Here is a 25,184-nt window from a genome sequence, read left to right as displayed (position 1 = left end):
AGGGGATGCAGGTATCCTGCCATGACAGCCTGAGGAAGGTGTGCAAACCCATGAATTATATGCAAACGCAGAGTAACATGTGTGAATATGCCTTTTTCTGTGGAGTTGGTCCTTAGATTGCTATCAATGGTCTCCTAAATGAATGCAAATGTTAAGAGCTATGTTTTTAAAAGAAAGATAAAATTTAAACTCACTTTGTTGTATTTCTGAACTCGTTAAGTACCTACATAGTGCAGAGCACTTACTAACATTCTATAACTATTCTGTAACTGTATAAAAATAAGACAGGAAGAGTTACTGAGTATATTTTGGACCAAAGATTGACTTTAATTAAGATTGCATTGTATGTCAGTTGTCTAGTGTGTTTGGCAGTGAAACGTGGAGTGGAGGAGCTGAACTGGCTGGTAATGATCTCACATAGAAAATTACACTGAATAATATACACATGTTATTCTGAAAGGTTGGTCAGGGGATAATATTCAGGCAAAATTAAGGTGACAGGCAGTCAGCTATCTATTTGCATTAACTGATCAATTGATCATGTTTTTTGTTTGTTTACGGGGTTATATATACATATATATGTATACAATGTAATTCATATATATGATATATATATTAGCTGTGGGTGCCGTAACAAAATACCAAGGACTGAGTGATTAAATAATTATAACAGAGGTTTATTTTCTCATAGTGCTGGAAGCTAGGAGTTCCAGATCAAGATTTCAGCTGATTCCATATCAGTTGAGAGCTCTCTTCCTGGCTTTCAGATGGCCATCTTCTCACTGAATCCTCACATGGACCTTTCTCAGTACATATGTACACAGAGAGAGAGACAGTGAACTCTCTGGTGTCCCTTCTGATAAGGACAGTAATTCTGTCAGATTAAGGCCCCATCCTGTGACCACACTGAACCTAATTCCTTATAGGCCCCATCTCCAAACATAGCCACAATATAGGGTGAGCTGCTACATAAGAATTAGGTGAGGGGAACACAAAAATTGAATCTATAGCAATATATATATAGATATATAGAATATGTATAATTAATCCACTTTTTTATGTGTTAGTCACTGTGCACATTGCTGGGAATATAAAATGGTTAATATATTGTTTCTTTTTTTTGGTGAGATTGCTAAAAACTACTCTTTTAGCAAATTTCAAGTATACAATAAAATGTTAAACTAGAGTCACCATATTGCATGTCAGATCCTCAAACCTTATTCATCTTACGACTAGAAATTTGTACCCTTTGACCACTTAGACCAACATCTCCCCTTTTCCTGCTCCAACTCTTGGTAACCACCATTCTATTCTCTGTTTCTATGAATCTGATTTTTTGGGGGGATTCTACATATGAGCAATACCATACAGTATGTCTTTCTCTGTCTGGTTTATTTTATTGGTATAATGCCCTCCAGTTTCATCCATGTAGTCACAAATGGCAGGATTCCCCCTCTTTTTATGGCTAAATAATATTCCATTGTATGTTTATATATATATGTGTGTGTGTGTGTGTGTGTGTGTGTGTATTACACACACATATATATAACACATTTTCTTTGTCCATTCATCAGTCAACAGACACACATGCTGTTTCCATAGCCTGGCTAATGAATATAATTATGTGAGGTGATGGATATGTTAATTAACTTGACTGTGGTAATCATTTCAGAATGTATGTATTATCAAATCATCATATTGTACACTTGAAAATATTAGAACAAAATGATACTGTTGAGGAGTAAGAATCAAGTAAAAGAGCTTGATCTGTATATAACTCTTCCAGTGAAGTCATCATCAAAAGACTTCTAGAATTCAGCTGGAGGAGTGCCTGCTAGATTCACAGACTATTCATTCTTTTAAATCAGTGTCTTTTGACCCAGGCTGCACATTATCAGGGGAAATTATTAAAACAGGGCTTCCCAGTCCCACTCTGAGAGATTCCCATTTAGCTGGCCTGAGGTGGGGCCCCAAGCAGTGTTTTTTGGAGGCTTTTCCGGTATCCCAATGTGCACTGGTGTTGAGAGCCACCTGGAGTAAAGGCACTGACATACACACGTCTCCCCTCCCCACCTCCCTCGCTCACCACTACACTACACTCTGACCTCTTAGAATCGTGACTAGTTGCTCTTCTCCTGATAATTAGTTCACATTTTATCTTAGAGGCGCTGTAAATTTTTTCTCTTTATGAAGCAACTGCTGGGCAACCCAGAGCCAATTCACGACCTACTGTCTGCCAGTGCATGGGCTATATGCAATGCATTGTGGTATTAGCTTCAGGATTTGTGTCAGTGGTGGCCCTTCCCTTCCCTTTTTCTTTTTTCCCCCCACTTAGGTCTAGTTTGTACTATCTTGATGTACTTTTATTTTTCCTTATAAATCGTCTCTTATTCTTCTGGGGAAAAAGGAGAGATATGGATTTATAACGAATGAATGAACAAAGGAAAAACATACCAAAAATGCATGAAAACACCCATAAATAGAAATAATCAGGGGAATTTTTGCAAGTCTGTTTCTTGAACTGACTTGTAGGAGGGCAAGACTGAACGAGTGTGTGGAAGGTGAGGTTAGGGGTGAGGGGAAGAGGTGGTTTCTAGACTTAGGGCAGGCACAGGTGAGTAGTGGCTGAATGCCTGCAGTGGATCACACTCCACAGCAGTCAAAGGGTAGAAAGGAAACACGAGCCTCCCAAATGAAGCTGGGCATCCATTACCCAAGTTCACATAAAAGCACAAGTGTTCTCAAAATAGCATGTAAATGAGAACTCATTGATATCTTCCTAAGGAACTAGGTATGATAAATCAAGGGGGAATTAAGCTTGGAGACCTTTCTAAAGAGGGTGAATTTGGGGTTTGATTTTGACAGAGGGGAAAGTCACGTGCTATAGGAGAAAACAAGAAGTTCTAGACATCAGCACAACTCTACACTGGTAAAACAGAGAACTTTCCGTCTCACAAAGTGGGATGTCGTGGGAGGAAGCCAGGAAGAGCTGAGCTGACAAGGGACTGAATAAGGAGAGGATCTGTTTTGCAAAGACTAGAGGCATTTTAGTGAGAGTTTATAAGGGAAATGTTTGAAGAGGATACATTCTTCACTTAAATGAAGCACCTAGAATGAGATAGGCACTTTTTGGGTACTTGGGATACAGCAGTGAATAAGACAAATATAGTGAATAAGACAAATTCATCCTCATGAATCTTGTAGTCTAAACACATTAAAGACCCAAATCTCAACACAACTGCAAGCTGTCATGAATACTTTAATGAAGCTGTAGAGGGTGCTTTGGGAAGCTATGGGTGAGGCTGGGAGGAATCTAGTTTGAGGACAGGGAAGCCTTTTCATTGGAGCACAGGTTGGAAAAATGTCTTAGAATCAATTGATAGGCATGGTGATTGATTGGATGAGGAGGCAGAATCATCAAAAAGGTTTCCTAGGTTTCTAGCATGTGTGCACACATACACACACCCTACACAGGAGCTGAGAGGAGGATTAACTGTGAATATTTAATTCTCTCTCTCACCCCCCATAACCTCTTCTTCTCTCAATAAAAAGGAACATAAGATTTTCCAAGAACAGACAGATAAAAGTTCAGATTGAAGGCTTATGGAGAACACACTGAAGTACTTTCCACTTTGTCTGAAAAAAAAAAAGAAACACAGTGAAAACCCCCCCTAATAACTATAATGTCATTCTACCTTACTTTTAGTTCTAATCATGGTATTTGATGATCAATTATTGGGACAGCTTTAAAAACACTCCAAGCGTAACTGTCACCAAAAATGTTTCCAGACTGATGTTCCTCTCCAGGGATTGTTTATTGTCATTGATTACAGTAGGCAAAAAATTTCTATCATGGTTGGGATTAAACTTTATTTGAGCCACAACAATATAAATATATGTATAAAACATTACATACTATTCAAGATTGTAAGCCATCCTCCACCCATCTTCCATCCATGCCTCCCAACTCCTAAGTGTATCATCTTTAGAAGAACTGCCCCCTCCAGGTAGCATCAACTCATGCAAAGCATGGTGTACCGTCCAAGTGACACCATGCCTGCCAGAGGGTCAAACTGAACAGGTGGGGCAGGGTGCGGGCAAGACCACTTCAAAGTCACACAAAAGGATGACTTTAACATCTTGACCTCAAGCCTAAATTCAGTTGTTATTATTCCTCAGCCTATGAGGTTAATATTGAAATGAAATCTTTAAAATATAGCTCATTTGAAATGCATTTCCTTTAAAGAAAAAATTGTTAGAAAATAGTTTAATCATGAGTGATTTTGGAAGAAAAATGAAGATCTTTCTTTGCATTTCCAAAGGTTTTCATCTGAAAATCAATGTGTGATCTAGAGTTGTTACAGCTTGTGATAAAAATCACAAACATGGGCAAACCTCAGCCTCTAATCCTATTCTGTGGCACACTAAAATCCTGCAGGGGTGAAAAAAGAAGTATGGTCCTATTTCCCTATGCGTAGCTTTTTTGTAGAGACCTACATTACACTGACATTTTTTTTTCTGTAAATATTTTGAATGTGCATGATCAATTTCTGTCACTTGTCCAACACCTAGAAGTGCCTGACAACATCCTAACATGAATTTCTGGATTGGTTTCAGAAGCAGAGTGATGGATAGCTGAATCCACAAGTGGTTGATCTATTTTGATGTGAACTTAATTAATGCTGCATATGAAACTCCAAATGTCACAATACAGTTTTACAATTTTAATTATTAGACTGACTTAGCTAACTCATTTTGAAACGAAATTTGAACTTAATTTAATGTAAGTTATTAAATTCTTTTCAACAAATTCATTTTTTAAGAGAAAGGGTTTTATAAAATCATTCAATTATGATTTTACCATGTGGATGAGAAATATATAAAAATGCCACAAATAATATATGACTTCAACATTATGACTGGAACTGTGAATTTGCAGAGAAGGGTTGAGCTGCCCACCTATGATGTCTGGTCACGTAATCCAAGCCGCTGTTTAATGAATTTGGAGATTAGGAGCTGAGGCCGTTTCTGGTACTCCACGAGAACATCATGGGGAGAGTTGATCTGGTCACATTCAAGTCTGTTGAGAAGTGTCACACAGACCACAGCAGCTAGAAAAGTAAACAAGACCAGTACTGAGCAAATGGGTTTATCTTTCTCATAGAAACATTAACCTGACACTCCCCGTGTCCCTAGACATGGGCTTTGTGTTGCTTTCCCTGTCATGTGAATGCAACCCACTGAACCCTCTAGACTTCTATATTATAATTCATGTTTCCGTGGACTCCCATCAAACACGCCATCTAAATAAATTAATTGAAATAGTTGTCAGTACTCTTCCTTCTCCTTTCCCCTACAACTGGTTAGAGTAAGGCTCAGAAAAGCTTTGTATTCAAGACAAGAACAAGAAAGGATCTTTGCCATTAAAGATACACAAACCTCCGGCTTTCTATCCCATTTCCAGTTCTTAGAGCAGGCTTTTCTTTCTTGAGGATATAACTAGAGAGCTAGCCATTTTTCCTGAGATGACATTTTACTCCTTGATCCGATGTTTGAGTGTGCCTGCTGGAAAGGGAAGTAACCAGAGAAGAGATATGAACGCTAACCTCGGGAAATAGCCTTAAAGGCAAGTCCTGACCCTTTTGAAATTTAAGAAAAAAGTGAAACATGCTTAAACATAAGAATCAGCTCCATGAAGTAGCACATTTATTAGCATTTAGTTTCTAAAGAATGATGACAAAATCTTGTGACAGTTGCAAAACTAACGGGAAAGAACAAGCATCTTTCTTTTCTAAAAAATGAAAGTTTCATTTTTGATAAGTCACCATAAAGGCAACATCTTTGGTTTGTTCAAGAAACACTGAGTACTCTACAAATCCTTTATTGCCAGTTTCACATGAAATCTTTGATTTCAAAGAATATGGTTACATACACTGAAATCAGTGACAATGTTTGAATTGATAGCAGTATCATAATCTCTATGTTCATCTGCATCATTTAAAGAAGGATTTCAGTGGATCTGGGATTAGATGTAACTACCTTCACAAGCTTTGAGGTCATGAAGATAAAGTTGGGTATGAATGTGATATTTATTTCTTTGACTTCTCTGCTATCTCAGACTTCTGGATTTGAGAAGGAAAAATGAACTGTAACTATAATAGGTGCTATCTTTTTTGTTTGGTTTAGCTCTTGCTATATGCTGGGTATTTACGATACCATTTAGACCTCATTGCTGTGCCATCAGCTAGCTATTATTCTTAGCCTCTTTTGACAAATGATGAAACGAGGAATTAGGGAGGTCAAAAGGCCCAGGAGGACACAGCTAGTAAATAGCCAATCAACTCCCCACTTCGTAAACTGCTGAGAAGACTCCTTTTCCTCCCATCCCTCCTCTACTGAGCTGGCACATGGCAAACCATAAGGCAGACTTGTCCTGACCCACCAGTCAAACACTCTCCTGTTCAGTGAACTGTGAAAAGCAATGAAAATATCCAACTGGAACCGAGTCAAATATTTCATCACCTTGGACCCTATTTATTCAAAAATCATCCAGTTGTAAAGCAACTTGGCCCAACAGGTAAACAAGCAAACGGAAAGGCTAGAAACTTCCTCAGCTTTTCAAGTTAATGATCAGCTAGTCTGTGAAGGCTGACATGGGCTGATGGTAGCAGGGAAAAGATGAAAGTCCTTCTCTAATCTTTCACTTGGCAGAGGGATAAAAGGAAACTCGTGCTTGTCAAGGAGCAAGAGCTGACTTTACTAAATGTCTTCTCTGGTGATTTCATGGGTAGTGCCAAAGAGGGACAAGAACAGGTCACTGTGATCTCAGTGGGGTTTTCTTGACTCTGGCAGACCAATTAACAAGCAGCTTGTAATAATCTTGTCATCTAAAATTACAATTTCCACAAGCAATTAAAAGGGATAACTTACCCAAAACAATTTTTCAGAATTAAGCCTGACAGTTTTGCTACCATAATCCTCATATTGGGCAGGGAGGATGGCTCCTATGGAGGGACATTTAGTTACCTAGCTGTCACCAAGGAGGTTGTCAGCTAAGTGACCTCAGGCTGCAATGGGATGGAAACACACCAGTGTCAACATGGAGCTCAGTTCACTCAGAGCTGCACCAGGAACTCCCAGTGATTCTCAACTCTTTGATAGTTTTTTTTTTTTTTTTTTTTTTGCCCCTGATAAAAGCTGTAACTAGAACCTCTCTTCAAAAAAATACACATGTGCATATACACATAAAATATCAGGTTGGTCAAAATGTTCATTCAGATTTTCCCATATATTAGGGGAAAACCTGAACAAACATTTTGGCCAATCTAGTATTTGTATATTGGAGAAGGAAATGGTAACCCACTCCAGTGTTCTTGCCGGGAGAATCCCAGGGACAGGGGAGCCTGTGGGCTGCTGTCTATAGGGTAGCACAAAGTCAGACACAAATGAAGCAACTTAGCAGCAGCAGCAGCAGCAGACTTACAGAATTAGGAGTGAGGAGTAAAAAAGGACAGTTAAGCTGTATTTTATAAAAAAAACAATTATCAGTTAAATTGTTTGCATATTGATATTTGACAACTATTGCCTTAAAGACTTTAAACTTTATCCCTAATTAAATCAAATGAAAACAAATGTTCATACCTGCACCCTAGCACTTTAGATTCCCAAAGAAATGCTGGATTAGAACCAAGATTTAGTATTAACTCTATCAAAAATTGTCCCATATCTCTTATGAAAGTGTTACTAAAGACACTGTCAATGTAATACAGCTGATAACTTATGTTTAACATATTTAAATAAAATTTTATGACAAACCTCAAATGCTTTCTTTTACAAGATAATGAGTGCTGTATTACTCAAAGAGTCTCCATTTTCAACTTGGCTTCTAGGAAACTCAGACTATTTGTATTTAGTATTGCCTTTCCGGGTAGCTCTTTGCTACTGAGAACATCCCATTCACTCCCTTAACTACATGCCTCTTATTCTCTTTACTTTTGCTTAAATTATTTATATATTCATCTTTTATTGAAAGCTGCTGCTCATGCCTTTTCAAAAAATGGGGAAAGTATAGGTAATCTGTCAATAGATAAACATGTTGCTCTTTTACACCTGATGGAGTAGTGTAGGAAGTGTGAGCAAAGAGGCAGGGGATATCAGGGCTAGTCCATCATCGTTTTGATCTAGCTGTGCTTCCTTTGACAGGTCACTTTTTACTCTCCGAGTCTTATTCTCTGAGAAAGGAGCAGGTTGAACCTCAAAGGTCTCGCCCAAGCCCACACCCTCAGCATCTGTGTCTCACATTATCTTGGTGTGAGGACCGTGCTGTCACCTCCTGGAGATCCAGGTTCAACCTTGGGAACTTGCGCTTCTGTTGGATGCTGGACCTCCAAGCAGAGCTGTGTCAGGATGGGCAGAGGATGGAACCTGCTGCGCTGGGGTTGGGGGCTCCAGCAGGGAGAATTCCTCACTGAGATCACAGATGGAGAGAGGCAGGTCACGGGTAATGCTATCACACAAAAAGTTGGATCCATGGATCCAAATCATTCTCTCATGGGTGAGTGTGTTGGTACAAGGCAGGCAGAAGCACGATAGAGGGCAGGAGAGTTGGATTAAAATGAATCAAACAAAATTCTAGACACTGACCTTCATTAAAAATATGTAAAAACCAGCAAAACAAGAAGGAACAATTTTTAAAAATTTTACCTTTATAAGCATAATAAATGAATTACTTATCATTTATGTCTGATTTCCCAAATACACTGACTTATTTTCTTGGTAAAATAATGTCTATACTTACAACTGGATAAGTATCATTGTGATTCTTTACTTGATTTCAACACTATCTTGATATATGATTAGCCTTTAGGGGCTTTGCTTTCTGAAGTAGCACAACTATCTGCTCATGACATATAAAGTAGAAAAATCTGCACTTATTTTTTTGTTTCCTGTGAATAGAGACTCTGAACCTTGTGTATCCATCAGAGGCTGCCAGGAAGACACAGCAGGGCATGGTGCAAAGGGGCCTCAAGTCAGAGAGAGGTCAATTCCAGTTCCAGTTCAGCTACTTCTTATTTACTGTGAGAACTTAGGAAAGTTGTTAGCCTCTCTGAGCCATAGTATCTCTCAGCAGATACTGTGAGGGTGAAGAACTGCAATGGGTCACCTTTTGCTTTTGTATAATAATAATTCAAAACCCCAATTTTCCCATTTTTGAGTTAAGAAATACTCCAGCTCCAGACTGAATATAATCTTTAATCCTTGCTGTAATATCTTGTTTACTCTATCAATGATCATCCTGCAGTTCCTGGAGCCCAGTAGCCTTCATTTCTGGGATCAGCAGATGAATATAATATGGAATTAAAGTCAGGATTCTGCTCCCTTTCATCAAACTGTAGTAAAGTAATATTATGAAGACTGAATTTATCCCCAGAGTTCCCAGTATATGTCAAAAGAAATAACAGTGAATTCTTCCTTTACCCTAAAGAAAAACCACTGTGAGTGCTGCCAAAAACTAAAGACAAAGAAGATTTAAGTGAACCTAATCTTGGATAAATACTAGGTTTTATACATTGTCATGCAAGCAAGCATGTATCAAAAGGCAGCCAGCACTGTCTTTTAAAGATGGATAAAAACTGAAAATACTTATCACAAGTTCCCCATGCAAAACGAGTATCATCTTTAACCAGAATGTTAGGGGTTTTAATTAAAGTAGATTTTGTTTGAAGAGATGGAAAGATGTGTGCATATTATAGAACCATAGTTGAATATATTTATACAGCGTTGTACAGTGGGTTTACATGGTTCTGAAGGTTCAGCCTTTCAAGGCAGAATAATTTTGTGAAGACCACTATTTCCCTCACTTAAATCTTTGTTAAAGCAACAATGGACTCCCACTATTCTTTTTCAGCATAATGAGATCAGGATAACTGCAGTGACACAGAGGTGGCCCTGGCTCCATTTCAAGTAATTTGTCCATCTGTCAGATATTAGGAAATATAGAAGAATTATATGAGCCTTACAGCAAAAGGATGCTTAACTTTGTAAGGTTTTGCCACTTCCTACTGGTATGAGGCATTCCAGAGTCCTTTAGATAATCCCAAGCCATAAATGTAGCTGAATAACGAGGAACCAGTTGAGTTTGTTACCGCTATCTTCTATGGTCTATAGAGGCTGAGTAGTCATTCTTTTTATTCATTTAGCAAATGTTTATTGAAAGACCATATACAGATATTATGCTAAGTGCTAAAGATATAGCAGGAAAATGACAAACAGTGTTCCTGTTCTTGTACTACTTATGTTGTAATGGAGAGAGATGCTAAATATGTATCTTCATGTATTAATACATGCAAAATTATATGTAAGTTAATAGATAAAGAAACAAGAAATGTAGTTTGGTATAGTGGTAAATACGTTCAGAGAAATGAGGTAGAAAGAGTGAATAAGTGCGTAAGTAGAATGAATGGAAGTGAGTTTAGTTTAGGTAGTCATGCAAAATGTCCCTGATGAAGTGAGAATTATGTCCCTTAATGTAAGTGAGATCGTACAAGAATCCTAAAGATAAGAAGTGCTAGTCCATAGGGTCCCAGGACCTCCTTGTCCTGGTGAACACAGAAAGATCTGTTTTTGCACTAGTCCACACTCAATGAGTGACTCCTCTGAGTTAGAATAATGATCTTCTGGAAGACTTGTTTAAACAAATTATTATTTATAAGCTGAAACCACTAGGCATCATTGCCTTAGTATGAAGCCAGTCATCTGGTACTACTAAAGGGACATCAAAGGCCATTAGAGAAGGCCATTTGGAGACACATGGGGAATGGGTCTTTACTGACAGTGGGAGCAAGGGGGAGGGGGAGGGGGAATAGGCCTGGGAGTCTTGAGCTGTTGGTGCCAGATGAAACATATTTTCCAGTGTTGCTTACCATTGGTATATAACCTCCCTGATAAGTATCTTAAAGCAGCTGTTTGTGAAGGCTCTCGCAGCCCTTTCCCAAATGAAGCTTTTCCAGCTCATACAGAGCTTTTCCAAGCTTCACTGCGTTCAGGGTAGGATATAATGAAATGGGGATGAAAGATGGTAACATGGCAGAATCATATGCATGAGGTTTTGGTTTGTGTCCTTGGTGGTTGACCTTCCAGGGGCTGATCTTCCTGTATCAAGAATTCATCTTTGGAAACAGTGGTGTCTGAGGGAGATAAAGAGTCCCTGTCACCAAGAAGAAATTTGCACAGAAATTCTCCCAAGAACTACAGAATTACATACTTACAGATACAACCTTTAGTGTGAATGTTGGCAGCCCAGAAGGGATCTGCTCAAGGAAAAGGCTGCATCAGTGGCCTGGAAGACAGCTATTGACAGGCTGAAATCAGCTACCAACAGCTTCAATAGCAGCGGAAAAAGGAAAACACAGCAGAGGGCAGGAACTAGAGCAAGCCAGAGAGGAAAGAGCCTAGGAGGGGACCTGCAGGTGGCAGAGACAGCAGGGTCACAAGGACTTGTGGCAAGGGCAAAAACTTTCTCATAACAGAGTAACTTCTCTGAGGTTTTGGCAACATCTCAAAGAGAGAAAGACTTGGGTCCAGTGTTCACAAGCCTAGAACTCTCTCTGACCGCCTCTTAAGAAAGAACTGATGGTGATCGCCAAACTTACATCAGGGCGGCAGTTCGAGACCTGGCATTTTGTGTTTGACTAAATTGGTTACCAAATTTTCCTCCATTTGCATATTAGATGGAGCCGTGACTTAAGGGACCACTTGCTATTTCCATAAGAAAGAAACGTGAGGAAACATTTCCTGGAGCAGATAATCTGAATAATCTGAATCCAGGTGTTTCTGCAGGTCACGTGCTGGTTGGGCTGCTGCTCAGGGAAGGGCGAGTTGCTCCCAGCTAGGGCTCCCACCCTCACTAACTTGTGGAAGAAAAGCAGATGTTACTGCTTCCCTGAAAGTGAGTATTGATGATGGCCTTCTAAAGAGGACAAGGATGCAATTGCATCCTTCACTCGTATGTTACAAGGATTTGTGTGTGCATTCATTCTGCGATGACAGCAATGGCTCTACAATTAATCTCTTCTTGTGACCTACAACTTCTAAGATATGCTTTTAGAAATGCTGCTGCTGCTGCTGCTAAGTCACTTCAGTCGTGTCCGACTCTGTGTGACCCCATAGACGGCAGCCCACCAGGCTCCCCCGTCCCTGGGATTCTCCAGGCAAGAACACTGGAGTGGGTTGCCATTTCCTTCTCCTATGCATGAAAGTGAAAAGTGAAAGTGAAGTCGCTCAGTCATGTCTGACTTGTAGCGACCCCATGGACTGCAGCCTACCAGGCTCCTCCGTCCATGGGATTTTCTAGGCAAGAGTACTGAAGTGGCTTGCCATTGCCTTCTCCTTTAGAAATGCTACCACATACATTTTGTTTGGAGCTTTGTGTATTAAAATTAGGTGACAATAAGGACAAATACTAGAATTAAAATTCTACTTGTGATCAAGTAAATCATTATTGGGCTATAATTCTTTGCTTCTTTGAAGATTTCTTCTTTGGTTCTGGGACACTAGACTCTCCAAGTGTTCTGCCAATTGCACTGACCCCTCCTCCATAGTTTCTGCTAGATCTCCCTCACCTGCCCTAACTTTTTCATCTGTTTCTACATTGATTTGCTTTGTCATCTCATTCACTGCAGGACTTTAAATGCTACCTACATGTTGTCAATTTACAACTTTCTTTCTTTCTTTACTTCTCCAGTCCAAACTTCACACCTAAACTCAAGATTGATAAACACACCTGCTTATTTAACCTCTATTTGAGGTCTACTACAGTACTCCCAGGACTTCCCTGATAGCTCAGTGGGTAAAGAATCTGCCTGCAATGCAGGAGACCCTGGTTCAATTCCTGGGTCAGGAAGGTCCACTGGAGAAGGGATAGGCTACTCACTCCAGTATTCCTGGGCTTCCCTTGTGGCTCAGCTGGTAAAGAATCTGCCTGCAATGTGGGAGACCTGGGTTTGATCCCTGGGTTGGGAAGATCCCCTGGAGAAGGGAAAGGCTACCCATTCCAGTATTCTGGCCTGGAGAATTCCATGGACTGTATAGTCCAGGGGGTCACAAAGAGTTGGACACGACTGAGCAAGTTTCACTTTCACAGTAACCCCAAAGCCCCACCGAATTTTCTCTGTCCCAACTGTGATAACTCCATCCTTCCAGCTGTTCAGGCGCAAAACCTGGGAGTTGATCTTCACTCTTGTGTTTCTCTCCAAATTCACATCACATTGTCAACAAATCTTGTTGGGTTTGCTTTCAAGCTATATCTAGCATGACTGCTTCTCACTTTCTCGACTATTGTTCACATCTCCCTAGACTAAGGTATCAGCCGTCCTTTCTCCCTGCTTCGGCCATGGACCCCAGTAGGCTCTTCCCAGATCAGCAGCCAGTGTGGTCCTGTTCAAAGGCAAGCCAGATCCCATCACTTCTCCATTCAAAGGCCTCCAACGTCTTCTCATGTTGCTCAGAGTGAAAGTCCCAGTTCTCATGGGGACCACACAGTCCTCATTCACTCCATCCCCTACCTCTCCACTGCTGTCACTGCCCTCCAGACACACTGGTCTCCCTTGTGTCCAGCACACTCTGAATGCTCCTGCTTGGACATCTTAGATTTGCATTTCCCAGACTGCTTTGCCCAGACACCCATGTGGCATTTTCCTAAATGGCACCTTCTCCATGCGCCCTTCCCTGTTTTAATTTATGATTTTCCTCCCTACCTTGGTTGTCCCTGTGCCCTTTCCCTGCCTTGTTTTTTCACCATCATGCTCCTCAGCATCTAACCCACTTCTATACTGTTCTAGATAACTCTTTGTTGTTATTTCTCTCCCCTCTAGAACTCCTCAAGGGCAGAGAGCCTGTGTCATCCTCTGCTGTGTCCATACTGCCTGGGTGCTCAGGAAACTAGTTGATGCACAGGAGAAAGTTCTTCTTTCTTTAGGAAGACAATGATTGAGACAAATCTTATCAGCCAAAAATCTGATTTAAAAACCAAGCTTCTTGTATTGTGCCATGCACTCAGTAGGCATGCTATAAAACACATTTGAATAGATGACATTTTTTATGGACTCTTATGAAAAAAGATAATTGCCATGTGAAAAACGAAACTAGGCATTTAAAAAAAAAAACTTGCTCCAATGTTTTCTTGAACATCATTATTATTATTTGGGGACAGCTTGCCACTCAAAAGTATTATTTTAGATGATGCTATTTAGCTTTAGCTCTGAGGCTTTCATAGCCAAGTTAATATATAATATTTAACTAACTTTGCAGCTTTACCTTTTCCATCAGTTAAGCTTGATTTTTGTAATCTAGAAGATGAGTATGAAAAGTAATTTAAAATCAAAAAGAAGAGTTATATTGATTAACTCTTGTGAAAATTACGTTTTACTTCAATAGCTTTTCTCGGTATTGGTCAAAGGTTAGTGGTTCTATTGGAATAATTTCACCCAAAATAAAAATGCATGCCACAACCATATTTGGCTTCATAATGCCATTCTCCACCCAAAGAAGCAGAGCTTCAGATGATTCCAGACCTGAGGCAAAGACGATGCAAGTGATGCCTAAGAGCTAAGAGGATTATATCAAAAAAGGACAAAAGAGTGTGCTAAAAGAGACCCTTCCTAGCCAATTTTGGGATAATTTGAGTATCAAAAAGAATAATGACAAGCTGTATATACACACTGCTTTGAACAAAATCAGCAAAACAATAAGTCCCCGTCACCAAAAAGAGAGAGAGGAGGTTGAGAAAGAATGCCTCTTTTTTAAAAACACCGGCTAATGTATGTGGGAGGGGTGATGGAATCAGAAAATCAAAACTATCAAAATGCCAAACTATTATCCCCAAGGTTACTTATTAGTTACAAAGAGAAAGCATTAATTTTTCAATGGAGGGGGATGGCAGTTACCACTTGAACCAAGTGATGCAAAGTTACTGATAGTGGAACATCTTCACCTTACCTTTCTCTGATACGGAACAAGGGAAACTAATGTACATAGTTTACATTACTATGAAATCTTCTTGCCACATAGCTGACTCTAATCAAGCTCCTAGATTTTGCTTCTGCTTTACAGGAAACATTCAATGTAAATGCACACGTGAAACCCTGAAATGATGTGTGCAGACAAATCTAGAACATGGGTGTGCTACAGGATAGCAGCCTGGACTTTTCAAAAAAATCACAGTCCCAGGAAAAAAAGAAAAGTAGGGAGACTATTCTAGTTGTAAAAATATAGAGATACAATAACCAAACAATACAGCATATAAAGTTAATTCAATACTGGATTAAAGTAGTCTTTAAAGATATTCTTAGGACAATCAGAAAATTTAAATATGGAATGGATGTTAAATGATGTTATGAAATGAGTTTTACTTTTCTTAGCTTTTCTTGTTTGATAATTGTATTATGGACATTAGGAGTACATCCTTATTCTTAGGAAATGATGCTGAGGTACAAAAGTTAAGTGGCATGATATTTGTAATTTATAATGATTCAGAAGAAAAAAACAAATAGATGTGTATATATATATACAATATATATGCATGCACACATATATACATACACACATACATATATATTTAGAGAAGATACACAAACGTGAAAATACTAAAAACTTGAATTTTGGTAAAGGGTACCTATGTATTATACTATTCTTTTAATTTTTCTGTATTCTTGATTTCTTTTCAAAATAAAAGGGTAGGAAAAGCAAAAATGTGTGTAAATTAACTCTAAAAACACACTGCTCCACTGATGTTTTGTCCTTTGATGGACTATTTTAGGGATATGTTATTTGTGTCATGTCTCAGGAAATTCAGTTGTTGTAGAAAACAGCAATCACTATTAAGATGAAGAAAACTGAACTAGCTGTCAAGTCTTGGCTACATAACCCACTATCTAGTGATCGTGGGCAACTCACTTTTGACCCTTAAGGTTTAGTTTCCTCATTTGCAAAATAGGAATAATGTCCTGCCCACTCACAAGATATTATGACATAATCACGCTTTCAGTCCAAAGTAATATATAGCTGAATTCCTTTTTCTTCTCCTGAAGTGTGAAAATAACTTCATGAAAGAAGATAATTTGACCCTAGGCATTCATGAAAGTCTTACCTTTTAGACCACAAAGTCTACACATGGCTGCAAACACTGTAGATTCCATTTCGATATTTCTGACGCCAGCATTATATGCTCTCTTCAAGTAATCTAAACCCTTTTCTCTGGAAAAAGAGCACAGTGCTCCATCAAGTCGACCCTGGCCTGGAAGAGAATGGAGAATGTTTAGCAACTTGATGTCCTGCTACAGTCGCTGTGGCATCACTAAGAGGCTCGCTGTCAGACCAAGTGCTCTGTGGCTAACTCTAACCTGTGGGCCTGCACCCCAGGGAAGATAAATCTACTGTGAAGAAAGCTGATCGCTGAAGAATTGATGCTTTTGAACTGTGGTGTTGGAGAAGACTCTTGAGAGTCCCTTGTACCGCCAGGAGATCCAACCAGTCCATTCTAGGGGAGATCGATCCTGGGTGTTCATTGGAAGGACTGATGCTGAAGCTGAAACTGCAATACTTTGGCCACCTCATGTGATGAGTTGACTCACTAGAAAAGACTCTGATGCTGGGAAAGGTTGGGGGTGGGAGAAGGGGACGACAGAGAATGAGATGGCTGGATGGCATCACCGACTCTGTGGGCATGAGTTTGAGTGAACTCCAGGAGATGGTGATGGACAGGGAGGCCTGGCGTGCTGTGATTCATGGGGTCGTGGAGAGTCGGACATGACTGAGCGACTGAACTGAACTGAACTGAACTGAACCATCCTACCAGAGGACATGAGGCAACATTGTGCCTAGCTCAAGCATCTTGCACAGAGTGGGGTCTCCATGGCACTGAGCTCCCCAACTCTGGGGCAAGTAACCACTGAGTGGCCTCAACAGCCAGCACTGTGTCCAGGGATAGCAGGATCTGGAGGGTCGCTGGAAGATCTGCCCTTTGAGGAAAATCTCAAGTTGCCCCTGTGACTGGCAGATGACCCAGAAACAGTTGCTGCAGAAGAATAAAATGCTCCAAGCCCCAGTGATGATCCTAAGCTACTTGAGGATCAGGAGGGTGGTTTGGATATTGCAGTTCCGTCTGACCATCATGACCATGGTAGCTGCATACAGACTGTTGATTTGTCAACCCTGTTCCCTGCCACACACCCCAGGCTAGCCTTTTGTGATCATATTTTTCCCTTTTAGGATGCTCTCAGTGTTTATTTAGCACTTAATTCCAACTGCACCTACTAGTGGGGCCAGAAGGGGCTGGAGAAAAGGCAGATGCTATGACTCCTCCACTGCGCATGCGCTGGGAACAGACTTCACCGGGTCCTACCTCCGAGCATGTCCTGTTGAAGCAGGGAGGCCAGTGTACACTGTTATCCATATTGCACAATTCTCTTTTTTTGTCTCCCTTTCCTCTCCTTTTCCCCTTTCCTTTATCTTTCATGCTGCTTCTACTCTCCCTACTTCTCCTGCACTCCTTGGAGCTGCCTGCTAACACCATTAATGAACCAATCTAAACTCAGACGTCCCACAAGTCAAGCAGGTAATATCAATGAGGTGTGCCTGGTGGAAAGGGAGCAACCTCACCTCACCTTCAATGAATGTAGCCCCAGATTCGACTTGCCAGGGCGGCCATGCATAAATTATTTTATATTTTTAATATTATGTTATTTCAAGAAGCCCAAAATCTGGATATTTCATATGAAAAATGAAAAAAAATTTCATATGAAAAATCCAGAACGTATAAATGTTGGCAAAATAATTCACGCTTTAAAAATACTGTGCAGCCCAAAGAAACATTGACTCCTACATGTGCTCTTTGCAAGCTCTGGCTTAAACTCACTGGTGACCCTCCCAATGAAGGGGCCAGTGGCCTGAGATGGAGTCTTTACCCTATCAGACCCAAAGCATCTCCTATTTTATAACATGTATGTCTGTGACAACACGTTTGCTAACCTGAAGTAACCAGTATAGATAATATAATGTATCTTCATATATAATTGTTTAGAATTCAATGTAATACTTTAAGTTTGATCCAAAGGGAAAAGAAAAATAATTTAAAATGAAGTAATATGTGGTTTGGTGAACATACTCAGACACAGCTATACTACAAGATTTCTAGAATGCCCTCCAAGGAACGGTACCAACCCTGGTTAGATTCTTTCTTATGGAACGAGCAGGGTCTGTCCCAGAGTGATTTTTCTCCTGGCCCCCCACCCCTTGAAGCAAGAACTGCTACTTGGAAGTCACCTTCAATTTGTTCCTAAACTTGATTTGAGGACATTTTACTCATGGCAGAGAGAGAAGAGAACTGATCTGAGACTATCCCATCCCTTCGGGATTTCTTCCTCCAGATATTTCTCCTGATTTCCTGGTTTCCACTCTTTACTAGGTACCTCCTCCTTTTCAAGATACAGGTGAATGTACCTCAAAATGGCAGAAGCATAGACGTTTATCCCCCTTCTCCAGTTTAAATGTATAAACAGAGATAAGATTTTGCTAACATCACTAATTGCATAGAGTATCCAATTTGTTCTTGGAGGATTAAATCCACTCTCAAAATAAATTCATTATGTGTGTGTCTCTTCTGCTTATTATGTCCTTACATTTCTTTACTTTAGTAAGTTGAAAAGGCTTTTTCAGTGCCTTTTTAAATCCCCAACTATTAATTCTCTATGGTGAAGTTTTTAATATAAATTATAGGTTTGAGTAACAAAGTATTGCTAGTAATTTTCTGCTGCTTTCACAGATGATAAATTCTTCTCACCTTCATAAAAATCATAGGTACACATTGTATGTCCAATGAGGGTTGGGAAGTTGGAAATTTCTTTGCTACAGTTGAATAGTTCCTCAGCCAGTTCTTTGTCAAGTTCAGTACTTCTGGTGACAATGTTGTCCAAGATTACCTGTTCAAACCGGGGCTTAAAGAAGGAGTCTACAGCTTCGTCTGTTATTACAACAGATCCTGGTGCAATCCCTGTAGTGTGGGAATAAATAGGTGGTTACAGAAGAATGTCATAGTTGACTTGTGACACATAGTATATAATCTCTTCTTCCAGCATTAATTAACGCTAGTTGCTAATGATTCTCTGGATTTTCAAGTTTTAAATTATTTTCTTTTCCAAATGCAATTAATAATAACATTCCAAACAGGCATTTACATTTGCTGTCTTTCCAGATTCACATTTACAGTGTGATGGGGTTTAGATTTCAAAATAAACATGACTCTTGGACATGCAAATTAGTATTGGCCTTCGGGCTCAAATTTGAATAAATTAGGTCAGGAATAAACTAAGTGAGACTGCCAGCAAGTACTCTTCATAAAGTGATGTGTCTACTTGATATTTAATCTCTGCAACTCTTTGATTACTATAATTTCTTTGCATCACTGTCCTCTCTTCCGTTTGATCTTCATCACATCCATTCCCTCCTCCCCTCTCCCACCCCATGTAAATTAGGCCTCTTGTCTGACCTTCCATCGCTACAAAGTCTGGTTTGCTCCTGGGATTCAGGAACTCAAGTCTCTGGGACTTGAGAAACCATTTTCTGCCAACTGTTATTCCCCTGGCCTGATGTGCTCTCTCATCTTCCCCCATGCACTTCATCAGACTAACTCCAGCCCATTCCTCAAGTGTCAGCTTAAATCACTTCCTTCAAAACATCTGAATCCACAGTGGGTGTGGGGAGGTCTAAAAGGTCGCACAGATAGATTACATTCAATTTCCCCAGGTAGGCTTTCCCTGGTGGCTCAGATGGTAAAGAATCCACCCACAATGCAGGAGACCTGGGTTCGATCCTTGGGTTGGGAAGATCCCCTGGAGAAGGAAGTGGCAAACCCACTCCAGTATTCTTGCCTGGGAAATCCCATGGACAGAGGAGCCTGGCAGGCTATCGGTCCACGGGGTCACAGACAGCTGGACATGACTGAGCGACCAACACTTCCTTCACTAGATTCTCTCTGTCCTAAGATTCATGACACTTTCTGTAATTCCTCATTTGTTTGTCTGTTGTCCTGATAAAACATAGGCTCTGTAAAGGCAAGAGCAGCATTTGTCCTCTGTTTTCTCCTTGGTAGTATTATGCCTATCACATTGTAGGTTTTATTTTTCAGTCACTAACAGTCCAACTCTTTGTAACCCCATGGACTGCAGCACACCAGGCTCCTCTGTCCTTCACTATGTCCCAGAGTTCGCTCAAATTCATGTCCATTGAGTTGATGATGTGATCTAACCATCTCATCCTCTGCCACCCCTTTCTCCTTTTGGCTTCAATCTTTCCGAGCATCAGGGACTTTTCCAATGAGTCAATTCTTCAAATCAGGTGGCCAAAGTACTGGAGCTTCAGTTTCAGCAGCAGTCCTTCCAATGAATAGTCAGAATTTATTTCCTTTAGGATTGACTGGTTTGATCTCCTTGCAGTTCAAGTGACTCTCAAGAGTCTTCTCCAGCACCACATTTTTTTTTTTTTTTTTTTTACAGTCCAGGTCTTTATTTTTACACCCGTCAGACCATGAATTCGTAGAGAATGGGCTCCAACAGTTTGGGTTCCTTTCCATTGGTCCTCAAGAAGTGTACTTCTCTGGGTAGAGCAGGCTGGCGCTTCAGCTGAACTCAAGTCCCTTTCTCTTTGGCTTCCTTCTTTTTCTAATCATTTCCTTCACACATTTCAGGAAGCTATCTCAGCTCTTAGGTTGCTTAATATGCTCTATATGCACATTAATTCTCTTGGCAAGAATCTTGCCCTTAACTTGCATGTTTACAATGATGCCAACATCATGCTGGGTAACACTGTAGACTCTCCCAGTTTTTCCATGGTAACATTTGTGGGGCATTCCTTTTTCAACAATACCCATTCCCTTGATATCCATGATATCATCCTTCTTGTAGATTTGTATGTATGTGGCCAAAGGAACAACGCCGTGTTTTCTGAAAGGCCTCGGGAACGTGTAGCAGGTGCCCTCCTCTTTCCCTCTGTGTTGGTCATTTTGGTGAATTACTGGAAGGTGGCAGTTCCAGCAAAAAGGCCAGCACCACAATTTGAAAGCGTCAGTATTGGCGCTCAACCTTCTTTATGGTCCAACTCTCACATCCATACATGACTACTGGAAAAACCATAGCTTTGACTATATGAACCTTTGTTGGCAAAGTGATGTCTCTGCTTTTTAATATGCTGTCTAGGTTTGTCACAGCTTTCTTTCCAAGGAGCAAGCACCTTTTTATTTCATGGCGCAGTCACTATCTGCAGTGATTTTGGAGCCCAAGAAAATGAAATCTGACACTGTTTCCAGTTTTCCCCCTTCTATTTGCCATTAAGTGATGGGATCGGATGCCATGATGTTAATTTTTTGAATGTTGAGTTTCAAGCCAGCTTTTCCACTCTCTTCTTTCACCCTCATCAAGAGGCTCTTTAGTTCCTCTTCATTTTCTGCCTTTAGAGTGGTATCATCTGCATATCTGAGGTTATTGATATTTCTCCTGGCAATCTTGATTATAGCTTGTGATCCATCCAGCCTGCTGTTTTGCATGATATACTCTGTATAATAGTTAAAGAAGCAAGGTCATACTGCTTTCATAATTTGGAACTAGTCTTTTGTTTCATGTCCAGTTCTAACTTGTTTCTTGACCCCCATACAGGTTTCTCAAGAGACAAGTAAAGTGATCTGGTACTCCTATCTCTTTAAGAGTTTTCCACAGTTTGGTGTGATCCACACAGTCAAAGGCTTTAGTGGAGTCAATAAAGCAGAGGTAGATGTTTTTCTGAAACTACCTTGCTTTCTGCATGATCCAATGAATGTTGGCAAGTTGATCTCTGGTTCCTCTGCCTCTTCAAAACCCAGCTGGTAAACCTGGAAGTTCTCAGTTCACCTACTGCTGAAACCTAGCTTGAAGGATTTGGAGTATAACCTTGCTAGCATGTGAAATGAGCTCAATCGTATAGTAATTTGAACATTCTTTACTATTGTTCTTCTTTCAAATTGGAAGGAAAACACATTTTCCAGTCCTGTGGCCACAGCTAAATTTTCCAAATTTGCTGACATACTGAGTGCAGCACTTTAACAACATCATTGTTTAGGATTTTATTTATTTGTTTAGGGTTTTAAATAACTCAGCGGGAATTCCATCACCTCTACTAGCTTTGTTCATAGTGATGCTTCCTAAGGCCTATTTGACTTCACATTCCTAGATGTTCGGCTCTAGGTGAATAACCACACCATTATGATTATCTAGGTTATTAAGACCTTTTTTGTATAGTTCTTCTGTATATTCTTGCCACTTCTTTTTAATCTCTTCTGCTTCTGTTAGGTCCTTACCATTTCTTTAATCATAGTGGTTCAGTTGGTAAAGAATCTGCCTGCAATGCAGGAAACCCAGGTTCGATCCCTGGGTCAGGAAGATCCTCTGGAGAAGGGAATGACAACCCCCTCCAGTATTCTTACCTGGAGAATTCCATGGACAGAGGAGCCTAGCAGACTGTAGTCCATGGGGTCACTAAGAGAGATTTTCACTTTTCATCCTTGCATGAAATGTTCCCTTGATATCTCCAGTTTTCTTGAAGAGATCCTAGTCTATCTCCCTAGTTTTTCAATTTAAGCCTGAATTTTGCAATAAGGAACTGATGATCTGAGCCACAGTCAGCTCCAGGTCATGTTTTTGCTAACTATATAGAGCGTCTCCATCTTTGGCTGCAAAGAACATAATCAATTTGATTTCAGTATCGACCATCTCGTGATGTCCATGTGTAGAGCTGCCTCTTGCATTATTGGAAAAGGGTGTTTGCTGCGACCAGCATCTTCTTGTGAAAAAACTGTTAGCATTTACCCTGCTTCATTTTGTACTCCAGGACCAAACTTGCCTGTTATTCCGGGTATCTCTTGACTTCTTACCTTTTCATTCCATTCCCCTATGATTAAAAAGGCATCTTTTTTTGGTGTTAGTTCTAGAAGGTCTTGTAGGTCTTCATAGTACCAATCAACTCCAGGTTCTTTGATATCAGTGGTTGGGGCATAGACTTGGATTTCTGTGATATTGAATGGTTTGCCTAGAAATGAATCAAAATCATTCTGTTGTTTTTGAAGCTGCACACAGATACTGCATTTTGGACTCTTTTATTGACTATGAGGGCTACTTTCTTTCTTCTAAGGGATTCTTGCACCCAGTAGTAGATATAATGGTCACCTGAATTAAATTCGCCCTTTCTGTTCCATTTTAGTTCACTGATTCCTAAGGTGTCGATGTTCAATATTGCCATCTCCTGCTTGAACACCTCCAATTTACCTAGATTTTTAGACCTAACATTCCAGGTTCCTATGCAATATTATTCTTCACAGCATGGAACTTCACTTTCACCACCAGACATATCCACAACTGGGTGTCATTTCTGCTTTGGCCCAGCCACCTAATTCTTTCTGGAACTATTAGTAGTTGCCCTCTGCTCTTCCCCAGTAGCATATTGGACACCTTCTGAACTGGAGGGCTCATCTTCTGGTGTCATATCTTTTTGCTTTTTCATACTGTTCATGGTGTTCTCATGGCAAGAATACTGGAGTGGGTTGCCATTTCTTGCTCTAGTGGACCACGTTTTGTCAGAACCCTTCACTATGACCTGTCCATCTTGGGTGGCCCTGCATGGAATGGCTAATAGCTTCACTGAGTTATGCAGGCCCCTTTGCCACAACAAAGCTGTGATCCATGACACATTATAAGTACTCAGTAAAAATTCACTGAATGAGTGAAATGTTTCCATAGAGATGCCATAGATAGAGATCTGCAAACTACAACTCATGGGCCAGGTCCAGTCCATCTTTGTAAATAGAGTTTTACTGAAACAACCACATCCACTCGTTGCATATTTTTAATGATTGTTTCCACACTAATGGCAGAGTTCAGATGTTGCAACAGAAGCCATATGGACTGCAAATCCTAAAATATTTATTATGTGACTTAGTATAGAAAAAAATTACAGACCCTTACCGTAGTGCCTAGCCATATCCTTCTGGGTTCTTAATAAATTCCAACATGGGTCAACATGTGGTTAATTTAGAAAATCCAGGCAGAGACCCAAAGTGGACTATGATAGAACCTTGATAGGTCAAATACTTTTTAAATAAATCAAAAAAGTAGCTTCTTGAATTATTTACAATGTCCTAAAGAAAGTGACTGAGAAGGAAACTGAGAATGTGGACATCAATAATGAAGTTATTCACATGCCATCCTATATTTAGATACATTGGAACATTTATATCCCAGTGAAAGGCTAAATGTACTATTTACTATCTATTCAAGTACTTTATTATCATCAAGTTTTGTTGGCTCATCTAAAGAATGGAAACATAAGGGGGGGTGGAACAAGTTGCACCTTCTTCATCTCCAAATCAATGTTTCTTAAGACAAAACAAACAAACACATCTTACCAATAAGCTAAGAATTCTTAATGAGACCAGAACTTCAAAATTATAGATATCCATAACAGCACATCGCTTTAATTTCCCACAATTCATAGCCCTTCATCGTGCTGCAAGGGATGTATGTATCATGAAGCAAAACACCTAGAGTCTGTGACCATAAGCTGGATGGTCAGTAGGGTACCTTGCCCACACTGGACACTTGCTAATACCACAGGGAAACCTCAGCGGTCAGGATGGTACACTGCATGGGCACGGGCTGCACAGACAGATCGTTGTATCCCATAACTCACGAATTCTGAGCACTTTTTAAAACAACGTTATCCATTTCATCCCCAAATGCCTCATTCCCTACTATTGCCTATTTGGCATAACATTGGCTGAACAACTGTCCAGAAGGATGCCTGATCTAACAATGATTGCTAAAATTCTCCTTTTTCCAAATGAACATCCATAGATGTCCTTTAATCCATCTGTGAGGGTCTTGGATGGACTTTATTCCTGTACCATAGCTGTGGGAAGGACATGATTTTTTTTTGAACATGTTTGTTTCCAGTGAAGCACGACTTAGCCACCTGTGTAATTCTAAGACCAAATTTTTGTTAATAATTCCCAGCTTTAAAAAAAAAATAATTCCCATTCAGTCCTGTCACTCTGTTAACCCAACCTTTTCAGTTACAATGCCCTGCTCTGTTTGCATTTCTTGACATAGTAG

The 25,184-nt window shown here is 40.1% G+C and overlaps 2 protein-coding genes across 2 annotated transcripts in view; one reads left to right on the top strand and one right to left on the bottom strand.

Annotated features, from left to right (window-relative positions):
• The window catches only part of CCDC148 (coiled-coil domain containing 148), a 269,382-nt gene extending 260,243 nt beyond the window's left edge, over positions 1 to 9,139 (top strand). Inside the window, exon 16 of the mRNA XM_088842480.1 lies at positions 8,956 to 9,139. Coding sequence (XP_088698606.1) covers positions 8,956 to 9,139 — 184 coding nt within the window. The remainder of the gene's footprint in view (positions 1 to 8,955) is intronic.
• The window catches only part of UPP2 (uridine phosphorylase 2), a 35,726-nt gene continuing 15,167 nt past the window's right edge, over positions 4,626 to 25,184 (bottom strand). The window contains exons 5-7 of the mRNA XM_055398414.2: positions 18,836 to 19,045; positions 16,145 to 16,291; positions 4,626 to 5,111 (exon numbers count right to left, since the gene is read on the bottom strand). Coding sequence (XP_055254389.1) covers positions 4,960 to 5,111; positions 16,145 to 16,291; positions 18,836 to 19,045 — 509 coding nt within the window. The 3' untranslated portion in view covers positions 4,626 to 4,959. The remainder of the gene's footprint in view (positions 5,112 to 16,144; positions 16,292 to 18,835; positions 19,046 to 25,184) is intronic.

This window comes from Moschus berezovskii, chromosome 2 (assembly GCF_049115385.1).
Source record: "Moschus berezovskii isolate FMDL1 chromosome 2, NW_MosBer_1.0, whole genome shotgun sequence".
Taxonomy (NCBI): Eukaryota; Metazoa; Chordata; class Mammalia; order Artiodactyla; family Moschidae; genus Moschus; species Moschus berezovskii.
This window is presented reverse-complemented; position numbering and strand designations above follow the sequence as displayed.